This window comes from Lissotriton vulgaris, chromosome 1_1 (genome assembly GCF_964263255.1).
Source record: "Lissotriton vulgaris chromosome 1_1, aLisVul1.2, whole genome shotgun sequence".
NCBI classification, from domain to species: Eukaryota; Metazoa; Chordata; class Amphibia; order Caudata; family Salamandridae; genus Lissotriton; species Lissotriton vulgaris.
This window is the reverse complement of record NC_141685.1, coordinates 2,121,904,592-2,121,925,408: the sequence shown is the minus strand read 5'-3', so window position 1 is coordinate 2,121,925,408 and position 20,817 is coordinate 2,121,904,592. Positions and strand designations below refer to the sequence as shown.

General features: G+C 45.4%; 1 protein-coding gene across 2 annotated transcripts in view; it reads right to left on the bottom strand.

Moving 5' to 3' along the window:
- RFX4 (regulatory factor X4) overlaps positions 1 to 18,646 on the bottom strand; it is a 267,277-nt gene extending 248,631 nt beyond the window's left edge. For both annotated transcript variants that reach the window (XM_086939196.1, XM_086939205.1), the window contains exon 1: positions 18,402 to 18,646. In XM_086939196.1, coding sequence (XP_086795322.1) covers positions 18,402 to 18,444 — 43 coding nt within the window. In that variant the 5' untranslated portion in view covers positions 18,445 to 18,646. The remainder of the gene's footprint in view (positions 1 to 18,401) is intronic.
- Positions 18,647 to 20,817: the final 2,171 nt, after the last annotated feature.

Sequence of the window (20,817 nt, the reverse complement as noted above, 5' to 3'; positions counted from 1 at the left end):
CCTAGGGTAGGCACTAAACAGCCTATAAGGCAGGGTACAGTGTATTTAAAAATTTGTGCATTTACTATTAAGTTTTACAAGTCCTGGTAGTGAAAAATTCTTACATTTGTTTTTTACTACTGCAAGGCCTGAATCAACCGGAGGGTAACATTGGGTTTCCTTATTACATTTAATAAGTGATAAGTTTTGTTTGGGAATACGTAGAAATGTCATGTTTGGTGTCCAAATAATTGTAATTTAAAATCCTGTTTAATGGTAAAGTCTGGTCTTAAGTCACTCTTGTCCTAACAATTTGGTACCTGCAGACTGTATCCTGTGTCACATGACTATGTGTAGTTGGCCTTTGTGTATTCCTCCCAGACAGTATGATAAAAGGGGACTGGACTGGCTGTTGGCAGAATTGGCCATCCTGGGCTGATGGGAGGGGCGGATCTATCACCACACTTGCGCTCAAATGAGCTGTCTCAGCACACACACAAAGAAGTTCACACTATCCTTTTGTGACTCTAGACATACTGGGACCAGGGCTGGGGAAGTAAGACAGTTTCAGGGGAATTCTAGAAGTTTCTCTCATTTCAAAGCTAGCAACAGGTATAAATATTGTACTATCAGACTCACTTTTCAGTATGATACTCGACCTGTGGATACTACATAAAAAGGACTGCACTGCTGTCAGAAGACAGCCCTATTGCTTGAGGCCGACCCTGCTCTCTGAGAAAGAAGACTAGACTTGCTCCCTTCATCCCTACCTGAAGTGACTACATGGGTCAGCTGACTGACCACAGCTAAAGGGACATGACAAGCTCCAGAGGCCTCTTTGTAACTGCCCAGCTGAGCTGCTGCAGTTGGACTGCCCTGGACCTCATGAGCCCTTCTGGCCTCTGCAAGAGTCAGTCATTGATCCCCAACGGATATCTCCCCACGTCCTGGGCCGTTGTTTAGCATCAGAGTGCCTTCCTCTGACAACAAAAGGGAAATCCTAAAGTTTTGGGCTCTTTGCAACCGTGAACGGGCCCATTCCTGCCAAGATCTCATCACCTGTGACAACCGCCAATAGGAAGCGCTGGTGAACCTGACTTTTCATGCTACAGCGACCAGCCCACGCTCCATCATGGTTGGCCTAAACTTGTGACTTTCCTCTGGTTTTACAATACCATATAATCACAAGTGACGCTTTGTGCTCTTAAGTGCAATACTTATCTTAAATCTATGAAATTGCATATCTCTGGTTCTACCGATTGAATTTTTGTCATTCTGGTTTCATGTTATTTATTTAAATGTACTCATATTTTTCCAAATCGGTATTTGATTTGCTTGTGTTGTGTTTTTCACTGTACTACTGTTTGTGTGCTGAATCAATACTTTACACGTTGCAACTAAGTTAAACCTGACTGCTTTTGTGTAAAGCTACCAGAGGGTTAAGCAGAGGTTAATTTAGTGGCTTTTGTAGTTCATCCAGACAAGGACTGTGGTAGTTCCTTGAGTAGGGTTTTACCTCCCTCAACCAATAACCCAACTTCTCACAGTATTAAAAAATATTTAATGGTTGGATTGAATATAATACCGGTCTTGCAATTTCCTCTTCTTCCTCCCTCTTTCGTATCTGTGCTACACTTTTGATTTTTTCCAAGCCACGTCTCTACCTACAACCCTACAAATGTAAAATGTGCAGGTTTAGTGTAATCATTCAAATTTGCAATTAAAATAAAGAAGGACTGGTAGTGGTGAGAAGACCAGATATACAACAAAGCTTGCGAAAGAGAAAAGGAAGGACCATGATCTTAGCTGGATAAGGAAGACTGGGAGAGCAACAGAATGCTGGATAGGAAGACTGATGACATAAGTAGGCTACTGGAATAGGTTTTGCTCTTGGCCTCACTAAAATCACAAATGAGGATCAAAATGACTAGATGAATCGAAAAAACAAAAAAATCCAAAGCCAGGTTCTATGAAGTTCACAAGATTGAAAAAACTAGTTGGGACAAATAGTATGCATGTACCAGGGTTCGTTATTATATGAGCTTGTCTAATTATCTCCCAACGTATAATCTATCAGTTAAAAGAATGCTGCCTCCTAGGTCAGCAGTTGTCACTTGTGGTAGCATTTGTTGTTCTGGTGCTTTCAGTTGTGGAGCAATTTGTCCATTAAAATGATCCTTACATATACACCCCTAGGGCACATGCAAATCCATGTATATAGCAGTGCTTTATAAACAATATTGTCTCCGGCAGGTATTTGCTCCTTAATTACCATTAATCACAAGTCCACCCTATACAGTCGTGGATAAGCTGAATGGTGGAAACGTTAGCTTATAATATTAGAAAACCCGACTAAAACCACTATTTAGAAAATTCACCCATGGTCATTGTGCTGTGTTTTGCTGTTCTGCAGTATGAAAAACCAGATATGTGTACTGCCAACAAACTTCAATTACTTCCGCACCCTCCTTTTATGCAGATTAAAATGATTCTACCTATTTAGGATTAGGGGCTCTCAAGACTACTTTTGTGCCATCAGAAAACCGTCTGCCCAGTTTTTCCAGCTGATTGTTCTCTGGGGTTATTGTATGTTTACATCTCCTTAATATGCTTCATTGTCCTAACTAGACTCCAGGGCAGAACCTAGACAGCTCTCTTGCTTTTACCTAAAGGAAGTCCTGCAAATATCTTCAGAACACCCTTTTACAATTACAGTACATGAAAACCGGCATGTTCTCCTTTATTTTTAAGACGATAGAAACCCGCCACTATGTTTTTATTTCGTAAGCAAAGCACTTTGTCATTTTTGTATCATCCTTGACAACATTAAACAATAGTCGGCTTCCTTGGTATATATAATGTGCGACATTTCGAGGACTTCAATATATCTCTGCTTCCATCTGATTGATAAAGTTGAACTTGACATCTTCAACTTTTCACAAAAAGGCAGAAGGAAACAAACAATCTTTTCAACTTACATCTTTTTTTTATGCAACTCTTTAACTTCAACAGCTTTTTATCAGGCAGTTTCTTCTAGAACCACTGATTAATTAGAAGCTGAATAAAGTTTCAATTGATGACTGAAAGGAGATAAGTTCTAAACTTCGTTGAGCACCTAGACACTGATGAAGTAATAATATGCACTGTAAATGCACCACAATTAATATTATACATGCAGTTCCCCAAAAGATAATCATATTGAAGGTTTTTATCCAAGAACATTATGAATAAAATTATTATTACGCACTGAAAATCGGTGCTTGTGTTATGGCCCGTAAGCAGAGGATGAAATTCATACAATAAAGCATGGGAACTGGACCCCAGGGTGCAACGCTTAAGGTCAGCATTAACAGTTATGGAATGGTCCTTTTTTATAATAAAGGTATGGGAACGATTACTATAAAAAAAATGTTTTAAAAAGATTGAGAACATCATTCCCCATAGATTCCACCCACTTCAACCAATGCCTGTAAGATTGAAAAGCAGAAAACCGTTAGTAAGATTTTCCCTACAAATCAAACACCCTGCCTTGTGTTTGCTTTGTTCGCCCCAAGTTGGCAGCGTATGCCCATACGTGGGTCCCTTGCTCACTTTGCCTCTGTATTCAAGCCAGCCTGGCTGGTGATGGGTGTTACCCTAAAAGCAGCCCAAGGATGCTTGTTTCCGGTCCAGGGAAGAACTGACTTGGTAGTTCGGGCTGGACTGTTCCCTTGAGTAACAGGGTCAAGACTGATTTGCATATTGTTGGATCTGAACTGGGGTGGTGAAGTGAGCTAAAGAACGATTATGTATTCATCCCAGATCTGTGACTGGGGGAGTGCCTGAAAAGTTTCAGCGCTCCGTCCATCATCTCCTTGTGTTTGCTTTATCAGCATTTAGCACTTAACCCATTGAGATGTCTTATCTGCAATGTATGACATTACAGAAGAGGAGGATTTCAAGGAACGCAACTAAAAATAAATTGCACATGATTCATTGCACATTTAGGATCAAGAAAGAGCAAGAATTTGAGTGAAAGGATAGTTTTTACTCCGTTATATTATCCACCCCATCATCATCCTATTTCCTTTACAAAGACGAGGAGCCATGTCTGAAAGAAACAGCCATGCTAGATCTTTAAATTTAATTCACAAATGTAGCCCCTCCTCTTGCTCTCAGAATATAAATAGCGACCTCTCAACAAGAAGTTTTATCTGTTTAAAGACCCCATGTTTCGTGCCACAATCATGAGCTTTATAAGTGGTGGGGCATGGTAAACCGTTCATCTGTAAAACTGGGCAAATTTGGAACCTTTGACAATGTGTAGCCAAGGTATATTTTTAGACTTCGCTCTACTTTTCAAAAGAAACTTTATATGCCCAAGGCCCGGGTTGTATTGGGATCAAAAGCGGCCCAGGCCCGCTAAAAAAATTGGGACTTTCCGCAAAACACTGCTTAATTGAAGTTTTATGAGAAGGGGGGTTGGTCTCTGACAAAGGCATGTTTTCTTAACTTCACTTGGATTTTTTTTTTTTAAAAGCACGGATTACTTCACACTGGTAAACATACCTTAACGGGAAACATCCATTACCACGTGGACATTGCAACGCAATGCCTATACATTGCGGGTATTACAATGCAAGTTGTTACGACTTGCTCTGGATGGCGCTCTACCTTAATGAATAGTATGATTTACTATTCCAACACCTTCCCTACTGTGCATAGACTGGTGTTAGAATAGTAAATCATACTATTCCCAAGTCCAGCGCCCTCCAGCACGACTTGCGTTGAAAAAACTGCGATGTAATGTACGCGATCATTTTGATCAATCAATCAATCACAGACATTTATAGAGCGCACTACTTACCCGGAGGGTCTCAAGGCGCTTGGGGGGGGGGGGGTGGGGGGGGGAGTGCTGCTACTGCTCGAATAGCCAGGTCTTGAGCTTCTTCCTGAAGGAGAGGTGGTCTTGGGTCAGGCGCAGGTCGGGAGGGAGGGAGTTCCAGGTCTTGGCGGCCAGGTAGGAGAAGGACCTTCCTCCTGTTGTCGTTCTTCGGATGCGGGGGACGGCGGCGAGGGCGTGGCTGGCTGATCTGAGATGTCGTTTGGGAGCGTAGAAGTTGATGCGGTTGTTGAGGTATGAGAGACTCTGCTAGGAATGTGAACCCTCTTAAGGCCCATTGTTGGATACTAACATTAATACACTGCACTCTAGGCAATGAGAACTGTGCATGTGTTGATTTTGATCCTATTGCATTTGCTCAAGGAATACTCCTTATGCCATTCCCATTATATTAGTGTCATGCAGAATCAATCTTTCCTTTTTGTTATGTTTGGATTCTGTTTGCAGTGGAGGGAAAAAAATGTTTAAAAAGTGTTTCATACTGCTCAATGTAGAGGCATCAAGAAAACGAATGTCTTACATTTGGTGTATTAATGAATATAAAAATACATTATTTTGATTGCCTGACCTTGATACATTCCTATTCAGGTTGATTTGACTTTTCTGTCTCTGTGCTGGACACTACTACCCCTGTGTGGGCACTCTTTTGTTGTTTGTAATAACTTGATACATTAGGAGCATGTAAAATTCTCAGGCCTGTGCACACTCCCCAGTTAGTGCCTTAACACGTTACACCAAAATAGTCATGTAGCTAAGCCGACAAGTGACAACACAATAGCAGATAATAGGCTTACATATATTTTTTGACTCCCCTAATTTGGGAAAGGAAAGCATCTTTCCAAATATTCAGTGGATTGCAAGAACATGCTCTGCTATAAAGTGATTACTGCTGTCAACAACGCTGCTCAAGGATCCTGCGGCTCTCGATCTGCCCAAATTGTTGTATAGAGCCACTGACTTGAGAATGCTGGCCCAGCTTCGACTTTCCATTGAAAAGCATTTGACTAGACTAATGTCCACAGTAGAAAACACTCATTCCACCTCTTTATGTATTAGGATACCATCCCCGTCGTTTTAAACCACAATTTAACCAGTCCTCTATTTTACCTAGTAAAATGCTTAGGACGTCAAGACAAGTCATTTGGATGCAATATACCGCCCCTTCATTAGTGTACATCTAAGTGTCTTGTGAGTTCCCATTTTACCAGATAACTGGTCCTTTTTTTTAATTAAGAAAAAGTATTGAAAATATAGCATTCTCCTGAGGGATATGTTATTGGAATGCTTCTGGGTGTGACTGGCTAACCTAAAGCTGACTTCCCACATGCACTGGCTACAGTCTAGGATTGTAAATAAACTCCAAACTCAATTATTGTAATAGAATTGGAAGGGCCTGCTTGTGAGCGTGGACGGTGGATATAAAATACAACTTATTGCATCCAGCATATGCATAGCAGCAATCTTTGAACTTTGCGAAACTAGAAATAAATATAAAATAGAGTTCTAAAGTACTTGTTTTACCCTGTTTAAAATAAATGAAAACGAATTACTGACAATATGTATTAGTACATTTACAATCGGGCATAATTTAATTAAATTGTATTGGATTCTGGCATTTCACAGCTAAAATATAGTCTCGTTATACTAAAGTGCATTTAAATGCTTTCTGTTCTATCATACCCACCATCTCTTAAAATCCACACTTCAACATGGCCGCTGAATTTACGTGCGTCCTGCAGGGTCTTTGCGTTGACGTCCGTCATCTATATCCATTGTCGCTCCCCGCAGGCCGCACAGCACCGGGGTTTCATAATATTTGTCTATTAACTGCTTCCCTGTTTCCTCTACGACTGTCGCCATGGTTCTCTTGTTGCAGAGGAAGGTCGTCACCATGGGAACCCTGTCCCTGGTTACCAACTAAAGCAAACTTGCAGCCATGTTTTGCTATTTGACAGGACCCCGGACAAAACTTCACATTCAGGAAGAGACAACGCTGACGTGTTGGGGAACGCCTTGGCCATCAGTGCGGGGGATCAGCTGCGCCTCCCGCTAAATGGCCGTCTGGCACCTAGTGTGCAGACGGGGTTGGGGGGCAAGGGTTGATAGAGGTCTTTCCAGGCCCTAGGTAATTATACTGTTGTACACAGCAAACGTGTAGCACCAAACAAAATAATAGTGTTGTGTGGTGCACAGGAGGCACGTTGTGTTCAGTACAGGTCGCTTTACAGTGCCTTGTTCCACTTTTTGTTTAATATTAGTAAAGAAGTGGAGCCCAATTTACGAAGAACGTAGTAAATATCCCCGTGCAGTTTTATTCCGAAATGAGTGTTAATTCAGGCTTTTCTTGAATTCGCTTTAGGGCCTGTTCCTTAAGGTAAATTCAGTATTAATTCACACAAACATGGCTATTTGTCAGAGTTCACAAACCCCACTTTTAGAACGGTTCAGAGATGTACCCCAGCCAAGGGCTGCCGTAACTCCCCTTTCAAAGTGGGAAGGTGAATGGAGCAGTCCCAGATTAAGTATGTTTGTATCGGGGTTTCTATGCCGACTATGCAGAGTTCTTCACTAGGAAGAATTCTGTATAGCAGGAATAGAATATTGCTTGTAATGTCACATGACATTCCCAGAAATAAACATGGAAATGTGTGCCTGGCCCTGCTGTCCGTGCATACTCTTGGGAAAAATTGTGACTTACAGAAGCTCATAAACTACAATTCCATATACGTCTAAATCTGTGAATGCAGTCAACTTTATTTGTAAATAGGGCCCAAACATTCCCAGGCATATCCATGGAAAGCTGTACTAGACACAGGTTTCCATGCTTATTCCGGAGATGATCATGTGATATTCCGGCGGCATCCTATCAGGGGCGGCCTTAGGCATGTGCAAGCTGTGCACCTGCACAGGGCCACCAAAACCCAGGGGCCACCACGCCAATATATTTGATTTGATTTGGCATTTATGCCCATGGGCGTCTTGGCGCTGAATATATATCCTTAATATAATAATCCTCTGAGGATGGATACATATTTGCGTGGCGACCCCTGGCAGGGATTTGGTGGCCCCCAGCTCTGTTCCACTTCCAAACACTCTGACCCCCCCCCCTCGCCCCCTCCACCCCCCTCTTCAATTGCCTCCACGCCTGCGTTCCTCCTGGTTCCTAATTGGCTTCTTTTTCTCCCTACCCACTGCTGGCCACGTCGTGTGTCACAATATCCTCCTCCACCTAAATTTTATCGTTCTGAGACAAATTCGGAAGGGTAGGAGCAGCCGCAGGTATTGGTCATCTAACGCTTTTTCTGGACCTTTTTTTTTTAAAACACCTTCCTGAGCTCCGGGGGGCTCCACCCCGCGCGGGCCCCCTACCTACGCTCCCTGCACAGGGCCGCCATGAGCATAGAGCCGCCCCTGATCCTATTCCTGGTGGGCGGAGTCCTCCATACAGTGTAACTCTACACACGGCAATAAACATCCCCCTGTGCAAAAACACACATTTTTGCTCTTTTTTTTCTCCATGGGAAGCAGATCTGAGGAGAGTTAAGCAGGCCCTTGGCAAGCGTAAATCTCCGACCTTTTCCAGGGTGGAAGTGAGGAGTCTGAATGCTGACAGGCATATTTGCGAGCATCCACAAACTGCCAACGCTAACCACAGCTAGGAAAATACACTCCCCCATTCTAAGTAAAATATAGGGGTGTGGAGATCTGCACATGCATAAATGGGTTACGCCTGCCAGGAATCCTATTGTGAATTCCTGGCAGGCGCAAGTAAGGTAAATTGAGTCGTAAAAGAACATTTATAACTAAATATACCTTTGTAAATCGGTCATTATATTTTATATGTTGCTTTATCGCACTTTTGCTGTAAATAACAAACGTTACTACTGCCCGCTTTAGAAAAAGTTTAGAATTTTTTTTTTTTATTCCAACTTTCAAGTCAATTGTTAACTAGTTGTTTGCTAGAGCATACTCTATTGCCGCAGCTTTTGTAGTCTGACTGGAACTAGCACATTGAACTACAATAGATACATATTGAGAGCAGTGAAGACCAGCTCGATATATAGTGACATGGACCCAGAATCATAAACGACACCAAGTGTTTATCACTAATATATTCTAATAGTCAGATAAATGTACCTCGAACGATGACTACATGGCTGACATATTTGCTATTTCGAAAAATGGGAGTGGGGCTATGGTCCTAATATTGAATGTTAAAGGCATATATTCTACGGCATCAGACGTTCTCACCGAATATTGCCGAACTCTGAAGAGCCTAATTTTTCAAGCGTCAAAGGATGCTAATGACTTGTCAGTGACATGTCTATTGATTTGTCTGCCCTTCCTTGATGGTCGTTTTTAATCCTATTTCATATTTGTCAAGTATACTTGGGACAATTGAGGCTGTTTTAAGGTGTATTTAAACCCCTCGCCGCACCAGTTTGTTACAATATTATCTGCCGTGAGCCTTTGAAACAGTCATTTCAAGAAATGTGAATGACTATTAAGACTTGGCGCTGCTCGAATGTAAAGTATCTCTCCTAACAAACTTTCAGAACGTGTTAGCTCGCGCTGCCGAACCATTTCGAAAACATCTTGGACTTTTAAGTGTTAAATAATGTGACACTGTCAAATGGACAACGATTTACTATTTTATATAGCTATAGAGTTTTAACATTGCAATTGTGAAAGATGCACAGTGGAGGTGTTTAAAAAAATCTAAATTCATTTTAAGCTGTGTAATACAGCACACCACTAAATTAATGTAAAACGTAATTACTTCAAAGGGTTGTTCGTTCAGCTTGCAGTTGCCGATTCGTTATAAAAAAAGTTCCAAAATATTTTAGCAACAATCTCGAAACAGATACGTGTGCATGAGGCGAGACACTTCACCGGATCGCATAATTACCTCTCTACCTATTTTGTAGCATCTAAAATATCCCAGGATGCTTTAGTCACAAAAGAAAATGTACTTGCTTTGACGCATTTGATGTCGGCTTGGACTACTGCCGCAACGTTTGGATTCAGCGTTTAAAGAGAGAAACATCGCCACACTCTAATTTATGGACTTTTATTAGTCGGAATGGAAACAAAAGGAGGTGTTTGGAAGGAAGATCTACAATTGCAAGATTTGCGACTTCAGAAATAGCTGTGGCGTTCATATATAAATTTCGCTAAGTGATTGTCTTTCTAACAAAATACGTGCTGAGCAATCCGAGGGCTGTAAGCCTCTTTTGCCATGTAAATTCCAAGCCTTGCAGCCAAAGCGACTCATCAACGTTATGGCGGATGCTGTTAAACCAAACTAAAAAAACAAACATGTATCTGCCGCCAGAAAGGCGATAATATGAACGGCAGCCGGTGTGAAAAGAGTTCGGAGTGTTTGTAAATGTATTGACTCGTGGCCTTTTACTTTCGATTAAACTCCGCCGGACATCTCGTTTTACTGTGCATGTTGGCGATCAGCAAATACTTACATTCAAAAGAGGGCATTGCCTACGTGTGACAAGTTTAGAGAAGAGAGGGGCGTACGAGCAGGTGAGACGCAAGTACGAAGATACGGTGACTGACATAAAATCAATGTATTGATTTTTAGTGATGCAAAAGAGACCACACAGGTCGGCACACGAGAGAAAGATATATAGAAAGAGAGCGGGATAAGAGTGATATACATAGACAGCTACGCAGAACGTATACATTTCTCTAGAAGTAACGGAGATCAGTCTGAGGCTGTAAGATGAAAGAAAGACCAAGAATGGTGACATAAATAAAAAGACACCCGTAGGGGACGTTCATACGTGAATATATACAGTTATAGAGCTATAAGAGAATCCACAGTGAGGTCTTGAGACGAGACAGAGAAAGATGGAGATGTTTTTTCGTTTGTGTATAGAGCGAGCTCGACACAAAGATACCAGCGCGCTTTACAAGAGCACCTGTTGCATTACAGACGGACACATTCATTTCTAGGCACGGGGCGATTAAGGGATTTGCCCAGAATCACAGGATGTTTGAGCAGCTTCTAAATCGGCCGCTCAAGCCGTTAAGCCACGGTTAGAGGGAGGGAGTCAGGCGGACATGTGCTTGCGGAGGTGTGGTCGTATTCTGCCGCCGTGCTGTGGATATCCTTAAACTGTCCCAAGGGAGCACATAGTCTGCTGCACTGATATTACTGTTATTACATACACCCGCAAGTGCGCGACAGAGGCCACAGGCTGAGACAGTGACTTAACTGGGCGCAGTGAACAGACCCCGCCCCCCCCCCTCCCACCACCATGTGCGTAAGGATGCGAGCACGTCCCCTATCTATTTCCGGGTACACGTGCCCGCTCTCCCAGACTTCTCACGTTAATCAATCCTAGTGTGAGCGGTACCAGAGCTCTCCAGGGCTCTCCCAGGCCTCGGTCAGGTGCCGGAGTGACCCTCAACAGATAGTCTGCTTCTAGTTTATATCGTGCGAGTGAGCGGGAAGCGCTGCTAATATTCATTGTTTAATTAACAACTTAAAATATAGTGCTTTATAGCGTGTAGTTGTACAAGGCTTCACACCCACCCCTCCAGAGAGGAGACAGCGAGGGTGCCGCTGGACACATGGTGCTGAATTACAGTCTGTGGAGATAGCATGGAAGCCAGACAGAAACAGACAAAGGCGCTGACTGCCACATGGGTGGACACAAAAATAGAGGTAGGTAGATAGCAAAAGGAAAGTACAAAAGGATACACAGATACATGTATGTAGACGGACAGACAGAAAGATAAGACCCCAGCTGACGTAGGCGGCAAGGTGGCATGGCTGCAGCTCTGCTGAAGCACGATAAACGCACGGAGATGGGAGGCACAGTCGGAAAGAAATAAAGGCATACGTGATTACGAGAACATAAAAGTACAGTCAGGGCTGCGTCTGGTGGACAAAGCATGCAGACGCATGTGTGTGAAACTGAGCCAGGCGATCATCCCTGACATGTGCTTCTCTCTCTCCGATCCGGCGTCAGGGATGTCTGGGGGTGATGGGACGTGTGTTCCACGCGCTGCTGCTCAAATGCCCACTGAAGGAAACTACCGAGAGAGGCACTTTTCTAACAGATTTTCCAAGCACAAAGAAGTGCCACACATCATCAAAGCTGAGCGCCCTCTGAGGCTAATCCCCCACTCCGAGCAGAGCCTTTCAGAGCCGCTGAGCTCTGAGCACCTGTTACGGATCCAAGCCCGGGAGGCAAAGAGCACACTGCGCTTTAAGCATCCCCAACCAATAACTGACAGAGAGCACAAAGTACCGTAATACCGCAACAAACACATGGGAAACAGGAAGCAGCCCCTCTAACAGCCACAGACTACTACTGACAAAGAGCACTGGCAGTGTGTAAGCATCTATAGCTGACAAAGTCCACAGAATTCCTTGGACAGCCTTGACCAACAAATGCAACACCACGACACAGAACCAAAACCAACCAGTGATAAACAGCAGTTAAAACATCCACCAAAACTAGACCCAGGAGCACACACCCCTTAAAAAAGTCCAAACTGGCTACTGGCAAGAGCACACAGAACATCAACAAATCCATCAAATACCAAAGAGCACTTTGCACCTCGAACAACTCCAACCAGCAACCCCAATTAGAACGCGCATCAGCAGCAAATAACCCCAGCCAACAACTGAAAAGAAACCCCTCATTTCCTCAAACAGCCTCAACCAACTGGAATTAGAACACACATCACCAGCATTCACCCCCAACCAACACGGCAAAGAGCACACAACACCTGAAACAATCCAAATATAAATTGGCAAAGAGTACATGGAACCCCCAAACAGCTGTTAAAGACTACATAGGGCCACCCAACATCCAGCCAATAACTAGCAGAGGAAGTCCAGGGTCTCAAACAATTCAGCCCACAAAAGGCAAAGAATAGACTGCTCCTCGAACAATCCATTCAGCATTCAGAAACCTGTGCACAGGTCCCCAAATAAACCAGCTAACAAATGGCAAAGAGACTCCAACAACCGGCAATGGGACGGACAGCATCTCATTCCATACTTCTAAAAATCCAAGTCCAGCCAACGACTGGTAAAGAGCACACGACGTCTTTAAAGTCCAACCAGCAATTTTCAAAGAACACGCGGCGTTTCAGTCAGGACAGACAACTAACAGAAGTCCCCCCAGGGCATCAACAAATCCAAACCCACGGATGCCAAGGAATACATAATGCGTCAAAAATCTCCAAAAAACATAAGGCGCTTAACGATCGCCCTAAAGTCCGACATGGGGTAAACAACATTCTCTAAACAGATTGCCCGGTATTTATTTGAGGCCCTGTCAAGTGGGAGGGGACGGCATACTTGGCTTTGCCAGGTTGGAAACACAGTATGCACTTCACTGAATAGGAAATTGATATTTCCAAGAGGTTCGAATCTGTACTACTTTTCAGTCAAAACGATGAGACCCCTAACGGAGCCGTCCTCTGTTAATCGGATCAGGAGCACAGCTGCAAGATTCAGCAGGAGAGAAGTCACGACTGTGCCCCCCTCCCCCTACCTAAAATCTGTTTTATAATATCGTGGCCAGGGGGATGAACTGAAGTCAACGTGCATAAAGCACTCTATGTAGGCAGTGATGCGTCAGTAGGAGCCTGCACACAGGTCCAGGGCTGCATTTTCCACAAGAGGACCGCTTGGGGGCTGCAAAAGACACAAATCGTGCAACAAGTGCACGCCAGCGGTAACTCGTCTGGGTTATTTCTATATAAATGCGCTCTATCGCGCGCGAGGTTTGTTTTCTTTCCCGTGCCGCCAAGAAGGGCAGGGCACGCTGTTTATCCACACAAAGGAGCCTGTGCGCGAAAACAGGCAGCATTTAGTTGTGCAAAAAGGCTCTGCGCTTGGGGACCGCAACCCCAGGTCATTTGTGAGCTGCATCTACTAGCACACTAAAAAGTAACTTCGGGGGCTTTGGCTTCGCCCCCAGAGCAAGACACAGCACCACCAGGTGTTAGATGTTGTGCGTATATCAGTAATGCACCGCGCCGGGACCGACACAGCCATCAGGCAGTGCACCCAGACGCACAAAAAAGCAAAAGGAAAGACCCGCGTGAACGGGCCTTCTTAGTGCGCGTGCTGACTGACCCAGCTGCACCGGCCTCCCCGGGCCATGTTTAGGGTATGGCCAGTGGCGGCTGGTGACATTTCAAAGTGGTGGGGCGTAAATGTTTAGGATGAGTCCCCTGTGCCGCGCAAGTGTAGAAAATGTGCCCAATTGTCATAAGGGCGAGTTGCCCCCACCCCGGGCATTATTTTTTTTTAAAGAGTGGGCAAATGTGCCTTTTCAAGCAAGTTTGATAAAGCAAGAAGGTTAATAAAGGAATTATAGTTAGGCCATCATTAGGACACAAGAGAAAATAAGCCTGTAACACGGTTGTCCACGGTCGTATCATAAGGTAGAATACAAAAAAACATTTAACTAAGTATTACAGAAATATATCAGGACAGCTATTACTTTATGACTGTTAAAACCATGATCCTGATGTCCAACCATCAGCTCACTGAGCCATCATTTGAGTCACCACACTAACTGTATATTGTTTTGTCTATACTTTAGGCAAGAATGTAATTGGATGCAGCACAAGTCAAAATTCTGAAGCAAAATAGTACAACATTAACAAAAGTAAAAATGATGAATGGTGTGTTGATAAGGCATGCAGATGCAGAAGGAAAGTTTTGCTTCATGAGCAATCTTTCAGCTTCTCTTATGCGCTCTTTAAAACATTGGCTTTCTAAATGTTCATTCATTTAATTTAATAAAAGTAGAAATGCTTAACACTGGGAAATCCACAAAGGGAAGGGGGGCTGATGGGTCTGCTCCTATACCAGGTATGAGCAGGGATAAAGGAGACATTCAACCACGAATATGAGTATGAGCAAGAGAAACGCAGTACATACTAATTCTGTGTTTCAACCTTACAAATGATTGATGCTGCAATCTTTCTATTTCAGGGCTGTCAGCATATTTAGAGCAAAGTTTCATCGCACATTAATTAATACAATCACATCCTGGAAAGATTAAGCTACTTTTTGAAAATAAATTTAGTAACACTGTTAAACGCAGAAATCAACATGAAATGATGTGTGTTTTTTTCTTAACAGGTCCCCTTTTCTTACCAATAATGACACTGGTGACCACAAAACAAAGCACAAAACGATCGTTTCTCGAACATATAAGCTTGCTGCTTCTTGCTTGGCTGCTGATTGTTCACTCCCACGTAGGAAGCTTTTGATTCGAAAGATTCAAAGACTCTTTCACCCTGCCTGGCCTCCTAAACGTGATCAGTGACAGTGTGCACTAGTAAAGGATTGTGGCCACTAATTACAAGGAACTGAGGAGAAATTGACTTGTTTCATGTTGTATCTGCAACGCGCGTCAGGCTCTGAATAATTGCCAGAATCACCTTTGTTAGTTAAAGCTCTGCAGTCCCCATCATTAATCAAAGAGACCAGGACATTATTGCACTAAATTATCAGTCAGTCAGTGATCATCACATGTGTGTACAATAATACGAGGGCCGGTCAGAGGGCACGGGTCACAGCTGGGGCCCCCACCCGACTCTTACTTGTTTTGATGTTTTCCAAGCCAACGATTACGAACAACAACAGATTATTAGCCACGACCACGAGCAGTAGACTGAAGCAGCAGGCACAAAGAAAGTGAAACGCGAGCACTGCAGTGCACCAGGGCACATTACCTGACTGCAAACCTCCCTGTCCAGAGAACATTACTAGGAATTGTGGTGGCCGAAATGTGCAACCCAAGACCTGTTTACAGCAATACCTTTAATGGCCTGGTGTCTGACAAGAACTGATCGCCGGCTGCACAGCACAATGGATGGTCTTTCTGTAGGGTCCACTGTGAGGCCGCATGTCCATTTCTGGCAGCTAACAAAGGCCATTTGTGCATTCTTAGCTGTGTGTTCCAGGCAGGTTGAAAGTGCTCTGCAGGAGAACAGGTAAGTGTGTGGGGGTGTTTGTCGATTGAGCAGCAGGCATTGTAATGTAGGGATCGGGAGCAGGAAAGGACAATGTGACAGATCGTTTGTGGCCGGGCAGTTTAGGGGAGCAGATGAGGTGAAGTGCATGTGGGGGAGGTCGTAGATGCAGTGAGTGGGGAACAGGAAAAGCAATATGCGTATGTTGGAACGGCAGAAGCCGGATTTCGGATGGCCTGGAATGCGGGTGATGACCAGGGAAGAGGACCTTTATGGGAACTCGCGCAGCCCAGACTGTAACTTCAGCCAGAGCCGCTGCTCTCAACCTAGCCCATGGCGGGAAGCAGGAGCAGCCAAGGGAATCTACCGCCTGCAGCAACGCTGAGAGTGTGGCATCCATCCTGCCAGCTCAGGACACTACCATCAGTGCAGGGACTCTAGTGCCAGCAGCCTGCACTGATTTTCTGTTTAGCCAGAGTTTTCCGTTTTTCAGCAGTCAATCATGCAATATTATCGAAGTCTCAGCAGTCATCATAGGTTCCTAATAAAACCAGGCCTGATCTTGTCTCTCTGTGTCCGATCCATAATCGGAGTTTAATAACATCATGAGCCGAGCGATGCGTGAAGCGCAGGAGTGCGCTGCGCAGCGCACCGGCTTGAGTGTAAAATGTAAAGGCCGCTGATCGGCAGCCGGGCAGCAGAAATAAAAGATTTGATATCAGTGACTGTTGCAGAAATTAATTTAACCAATTTTCTTTAAGTCTGAGACGGCTGCTTTCACCACTGTTCACGAGCAAGCACACACAGCGGCAGTCACAAAAAACAACACAACATACATGCATGTGAGTTCAGTTACAGTCGCACTCGCACACATAGGCACACGCACATGGGTTCAAGCAGTCACCAACATTACTACATACACATACTAGGTCAGTCATGCAATCATTATCACACACCGCATATGCAAAGACTAGTAGAGACACACACGACACACCACGCACACTGACGCACTTCTGTACTGGATTGTTGTACTGTAAAAAAACGTACTTTTTATGAGGTGATGTGACACTCGACAGACTCGACTCGCTGACTGTATGGAGACTGCAGCTGGCACGCACGAGGGTACATGACAGAGTAGTATACTACACACTCTCCTCGTGACTCTCTTACTCCTCGTCATGTGCTGTTGAGGCACGCCAGGCGCGGTGACGTGCTTACAGCAGCATGGGAAAAATGGCCAATCACCACTTCATGGCTTGACATAAGCCACATGTGATTGGCCATTACAGTGCAGCACTTAGGAAACATCCACCACCCACGCGCGGCACCACAGTGTTGAAGTCTCCACGGTGTCTCAGCCAATCCTGGCGCAGCATTACCAGTGCCACTGCGCCAGGATTGGCTAAAGAGCACGGTCAATACTGCCCATTTTGAGACCCGGGGGAGCCGGGTCCCTGCCTGTTTGCGTGCTGTGGGGGAGGAGGAGGGGGGAAGGTACTACTGGGTGTGCACATGCGTGGGCCAGTCAAAAAAATGGCTAGCCCAAAATGCGCACACACTCACAGACAGTGCCTGCTGCGCTGCCTATGGCTGCGCTGTCACTCATTGCCGAAGCCCCGCCCCCACTGCCTTCCGCGAATCCGATTCTGTCAGGCTTGTCCCGCTGGCTCTCTCTGTCGCAAACTGCCGAGTGCGCTTAGTGAAGCGGATAATTTATTTTTGAAGCCTAGTAGTAATTAGTATTTACTTCCTGCAGCGTGCGGTCGTCCATGGCTAGTGGGGCAACGCCCCAACGCCCCTAATGGACGCACCGCCACGTCACCACAGACAAATACATATTGCCATAATCAGAGGGTGAAAGGAGGGTCATTTGCAGAAATGTGAATGGTGGGCTGGGCTGCTAGCACGGCAGGGCAAACTACTTTATGGGCTCTGGCAGCGCTGCTGGCTCGGGGTTGTGACGCTGTTCCGCTCTCAGCAGATGGGCACACCGCGAGTTGTACCAACAGAGTTCAGAGCTGTGTTTCCCCAGAGATGCCTAGTGCGCCCCGCCTAATCCACCCGGTGCCATAATTATATCGCTACCCCCACCCCCGCCCAGACGAACTGAGGCCATAATCCTTTTTAACCCTTGCCTCGTTTGTCAGTGAAACCCTCAGTCGCCCATGTGTTATATTCCAAACACTCTGAAAACTTTCACTGCTAACTGCTTTTCAAGCGGGTCTGTTCCCTACCAACAAACAAACTGCAATACTTTTCACACTTCCTTTAACAACACTCGCACCCCCGAAACGTCAAAAAATGTACTAGTGGAGCTTACAAACATCTTTCATTGTTTTTGGTGTCACAAACAAGTGTTAACTAATTTTCCATTATTGAATTATTTTGTTTTGCTCACAAGTCTTGCCCACATCCCACCAAAGGCACAAAGATGTTTCGGGTAAGACTCGCCTCTGCTTTAAAGTGCGCCCCCCCCCTGCAGAGTGCATTATTGCCCCCCTATCTAAGGAACAGGTGGCTACGGGCTACCTACCCCCATCGACCCACCACCGCTCTCCATTAAACTAACCTGTGGAGTCCATGTCAGGCTCCTCCAGCAATCCACAATGCATGTTCTTCCCATGGACCAGGGCTTGAACCCCAAAAATCTGCCGGATCTCGCAAAAGAAAGCAAAAAGATTTCTAAAAAAAAACAGGCCGTTGGCGAGGCAGGTGGAAAAATAGTGAGACTGTAGCAATCCAGCAGGACCCGTCAAAAGTGTTTGCGGATGCTCCCTGGGAAAAAAAAACGAACTTTATAGGAGCCCCGATGGAGCCATGTCATTGATAGGCCGGGCAGGCTGATGAATGGCTGCTAGTCAGATGGGATGTGGCGAAGGAGGCTCATGTGAAGCCCATTGTGGGGCTGCTTTGAATAAGAAAGGGTTTTCTTCCAGAAAGGGGGGCTTAGATCTGCGCCATCCCAGCACTTCGCCGTCCCCTTTCTCGCACTAAAGGAGGTTTTTTTCCTATTTAAAGTTCCAGGGCCCTTCGCCTGTCCCTCATTACGGCCTTACATCGAAATTGGCTTAGGGTCTGAAGACAATCTGCCGGTAATGGCGTGTATGGGGCATCCGGGTTCGGGTCCGGAGGCTCTGTTTTCAGGGACAGCCTTGCAGAAAATGCAGGTTTTGTGTGGCCACTCAATGCAGATTTGACATTAGCTGAAGAGAGGGGACAAGTGTGTTGTGGCTGCCACCCCTCTTCCCACCCCTCCACCCCGCAGGCTGCCGAGACTGGAGGTGAAAGTTGCGCCACTAGGCCCGCTGGCACGTCGCACGTTGTGTACGCTTTGTGGGCACTTTTTTGCAGAGAGCGCGTGCCATCAACACTTGCAGCGGAGCGGGTTTATTTAAACTTCTTTTGTACAGAGATCTGTGGCAGAGGAGTTTTAAAATTCGTATAGGAGAAATACTGGACCAGAAAAGTACAAGTTAGTCAACGTTTCAAAGTTACTTGCCTTGCCTGTAGAATACTATATATATGTATGAGTGACGGAGAGTGCGTGTTTTTATGCGGGAGTGAGGGAGCGAGAGGGGTGGATGTGAGTGAGTTTCGCCTCTAAGTGTGTAGGAGAGAGCGGCGAAGGTGCGAGGTAGAGAAGAAGGGCAACCGCGGAGGACAGGCGTGTGTGTGATGGAGCTATAGAAGAATCAGCGTGAGTGAACGAGGGAGACATGCATGTGCGAGGTAAACATGCATGTGCGAGGGAGACATGCATGTGCGAGGGAGACATGCATGTGCGAGGGAGACATGCATGTGCGAGAAAGACATGCGTGTGTGTTTGTGTGAGAGATTGGCGAGTGCGTGGGAGAGAACGCGGGGACCAAGTGTGACTGCTGAACAGTGTGTGAGATACAGCAGTGAGTACATTTATATTTAATTCATACATACGATCCAGTGACAATGATTTATTAGGAAAGCAATGTTGTAATGTGTGTGTATAGACAGACAGACAGACAGACAGACAGACAGACAGACAGACAGACAGACAGATAGACAGACAGATAGATAGATAGATAGATAGATAGATAGATAGATAGATAGATAGAAATCCTGGAAACGAACACAGACTTGCAACCTGCAGAGCAGGGTGTTGGGTGGTGGGGAGGGGAATGTGGGCCGGCTGATAAAGTAGTTGGCTTTTTTAGGGAAAGGGAAAACTGTGATTAGAATATGAATGGGGTCCGGGAGAGGGGGAGAATGGCGGATTACATCTGAATTGCTTTGACCGCGGGCACTGGCAGTTGTTTTCTCGCCCTCCTCCAAAGCAGCAAAAAATTAACCACTGCAGCACAACAGGGCCCCGGCGTTTGAAAGCCCTTCATATTTTCTAGACTGACTTTAAAGAGAAGTGTGGCTTTTGGGTTAAGCTGGCAACACTGGGCTTGACATCGCGTTCTATCACGAAGGCTCCACAAAGAGGCGAGTGACAGTTGTGGGTAGGTAGGTGACATGTCCGATGAGACCCTCAGAACATGACCTGTCATCTGAGATGCTGTCAGCTGACCCTCATTCTAGGGGTCCCATCCATTGCGGGACCGTCCTCTCATGTTATGCCCCTCTGTGTCACTGCCTGAACCAGCTTCGTGTGAGGTGACCCTTCCTGGCACTGCCAGAACCAGCTTCTTGTGAGGTGACCCTTCCTGGCACTGCCAGAACCAGCTTCTTGTGAGGTGACCCTTCCTGGCACTGCCTGAACCAGCTTCTTGTGAGGTGACCCTTCCTGGCACTGCCTGAACCAGCTTCTTGTGAGGAGACCCTTCCTGCAACTGCCAGAACCAGCTTCTTGTGAGGTGACCCTTCCTGGCACTGCCAGAACCAGCTTCTTGTGAGGTGACCCTTCCTGGCACTGCCAGAACCAGCTTCTTGTGAGGTGACCCTTCCTGGCACTGACTGAACCAGCTTCTTGTGAGGTGACCCTTCCTGGCACTGTCTGGACCAGC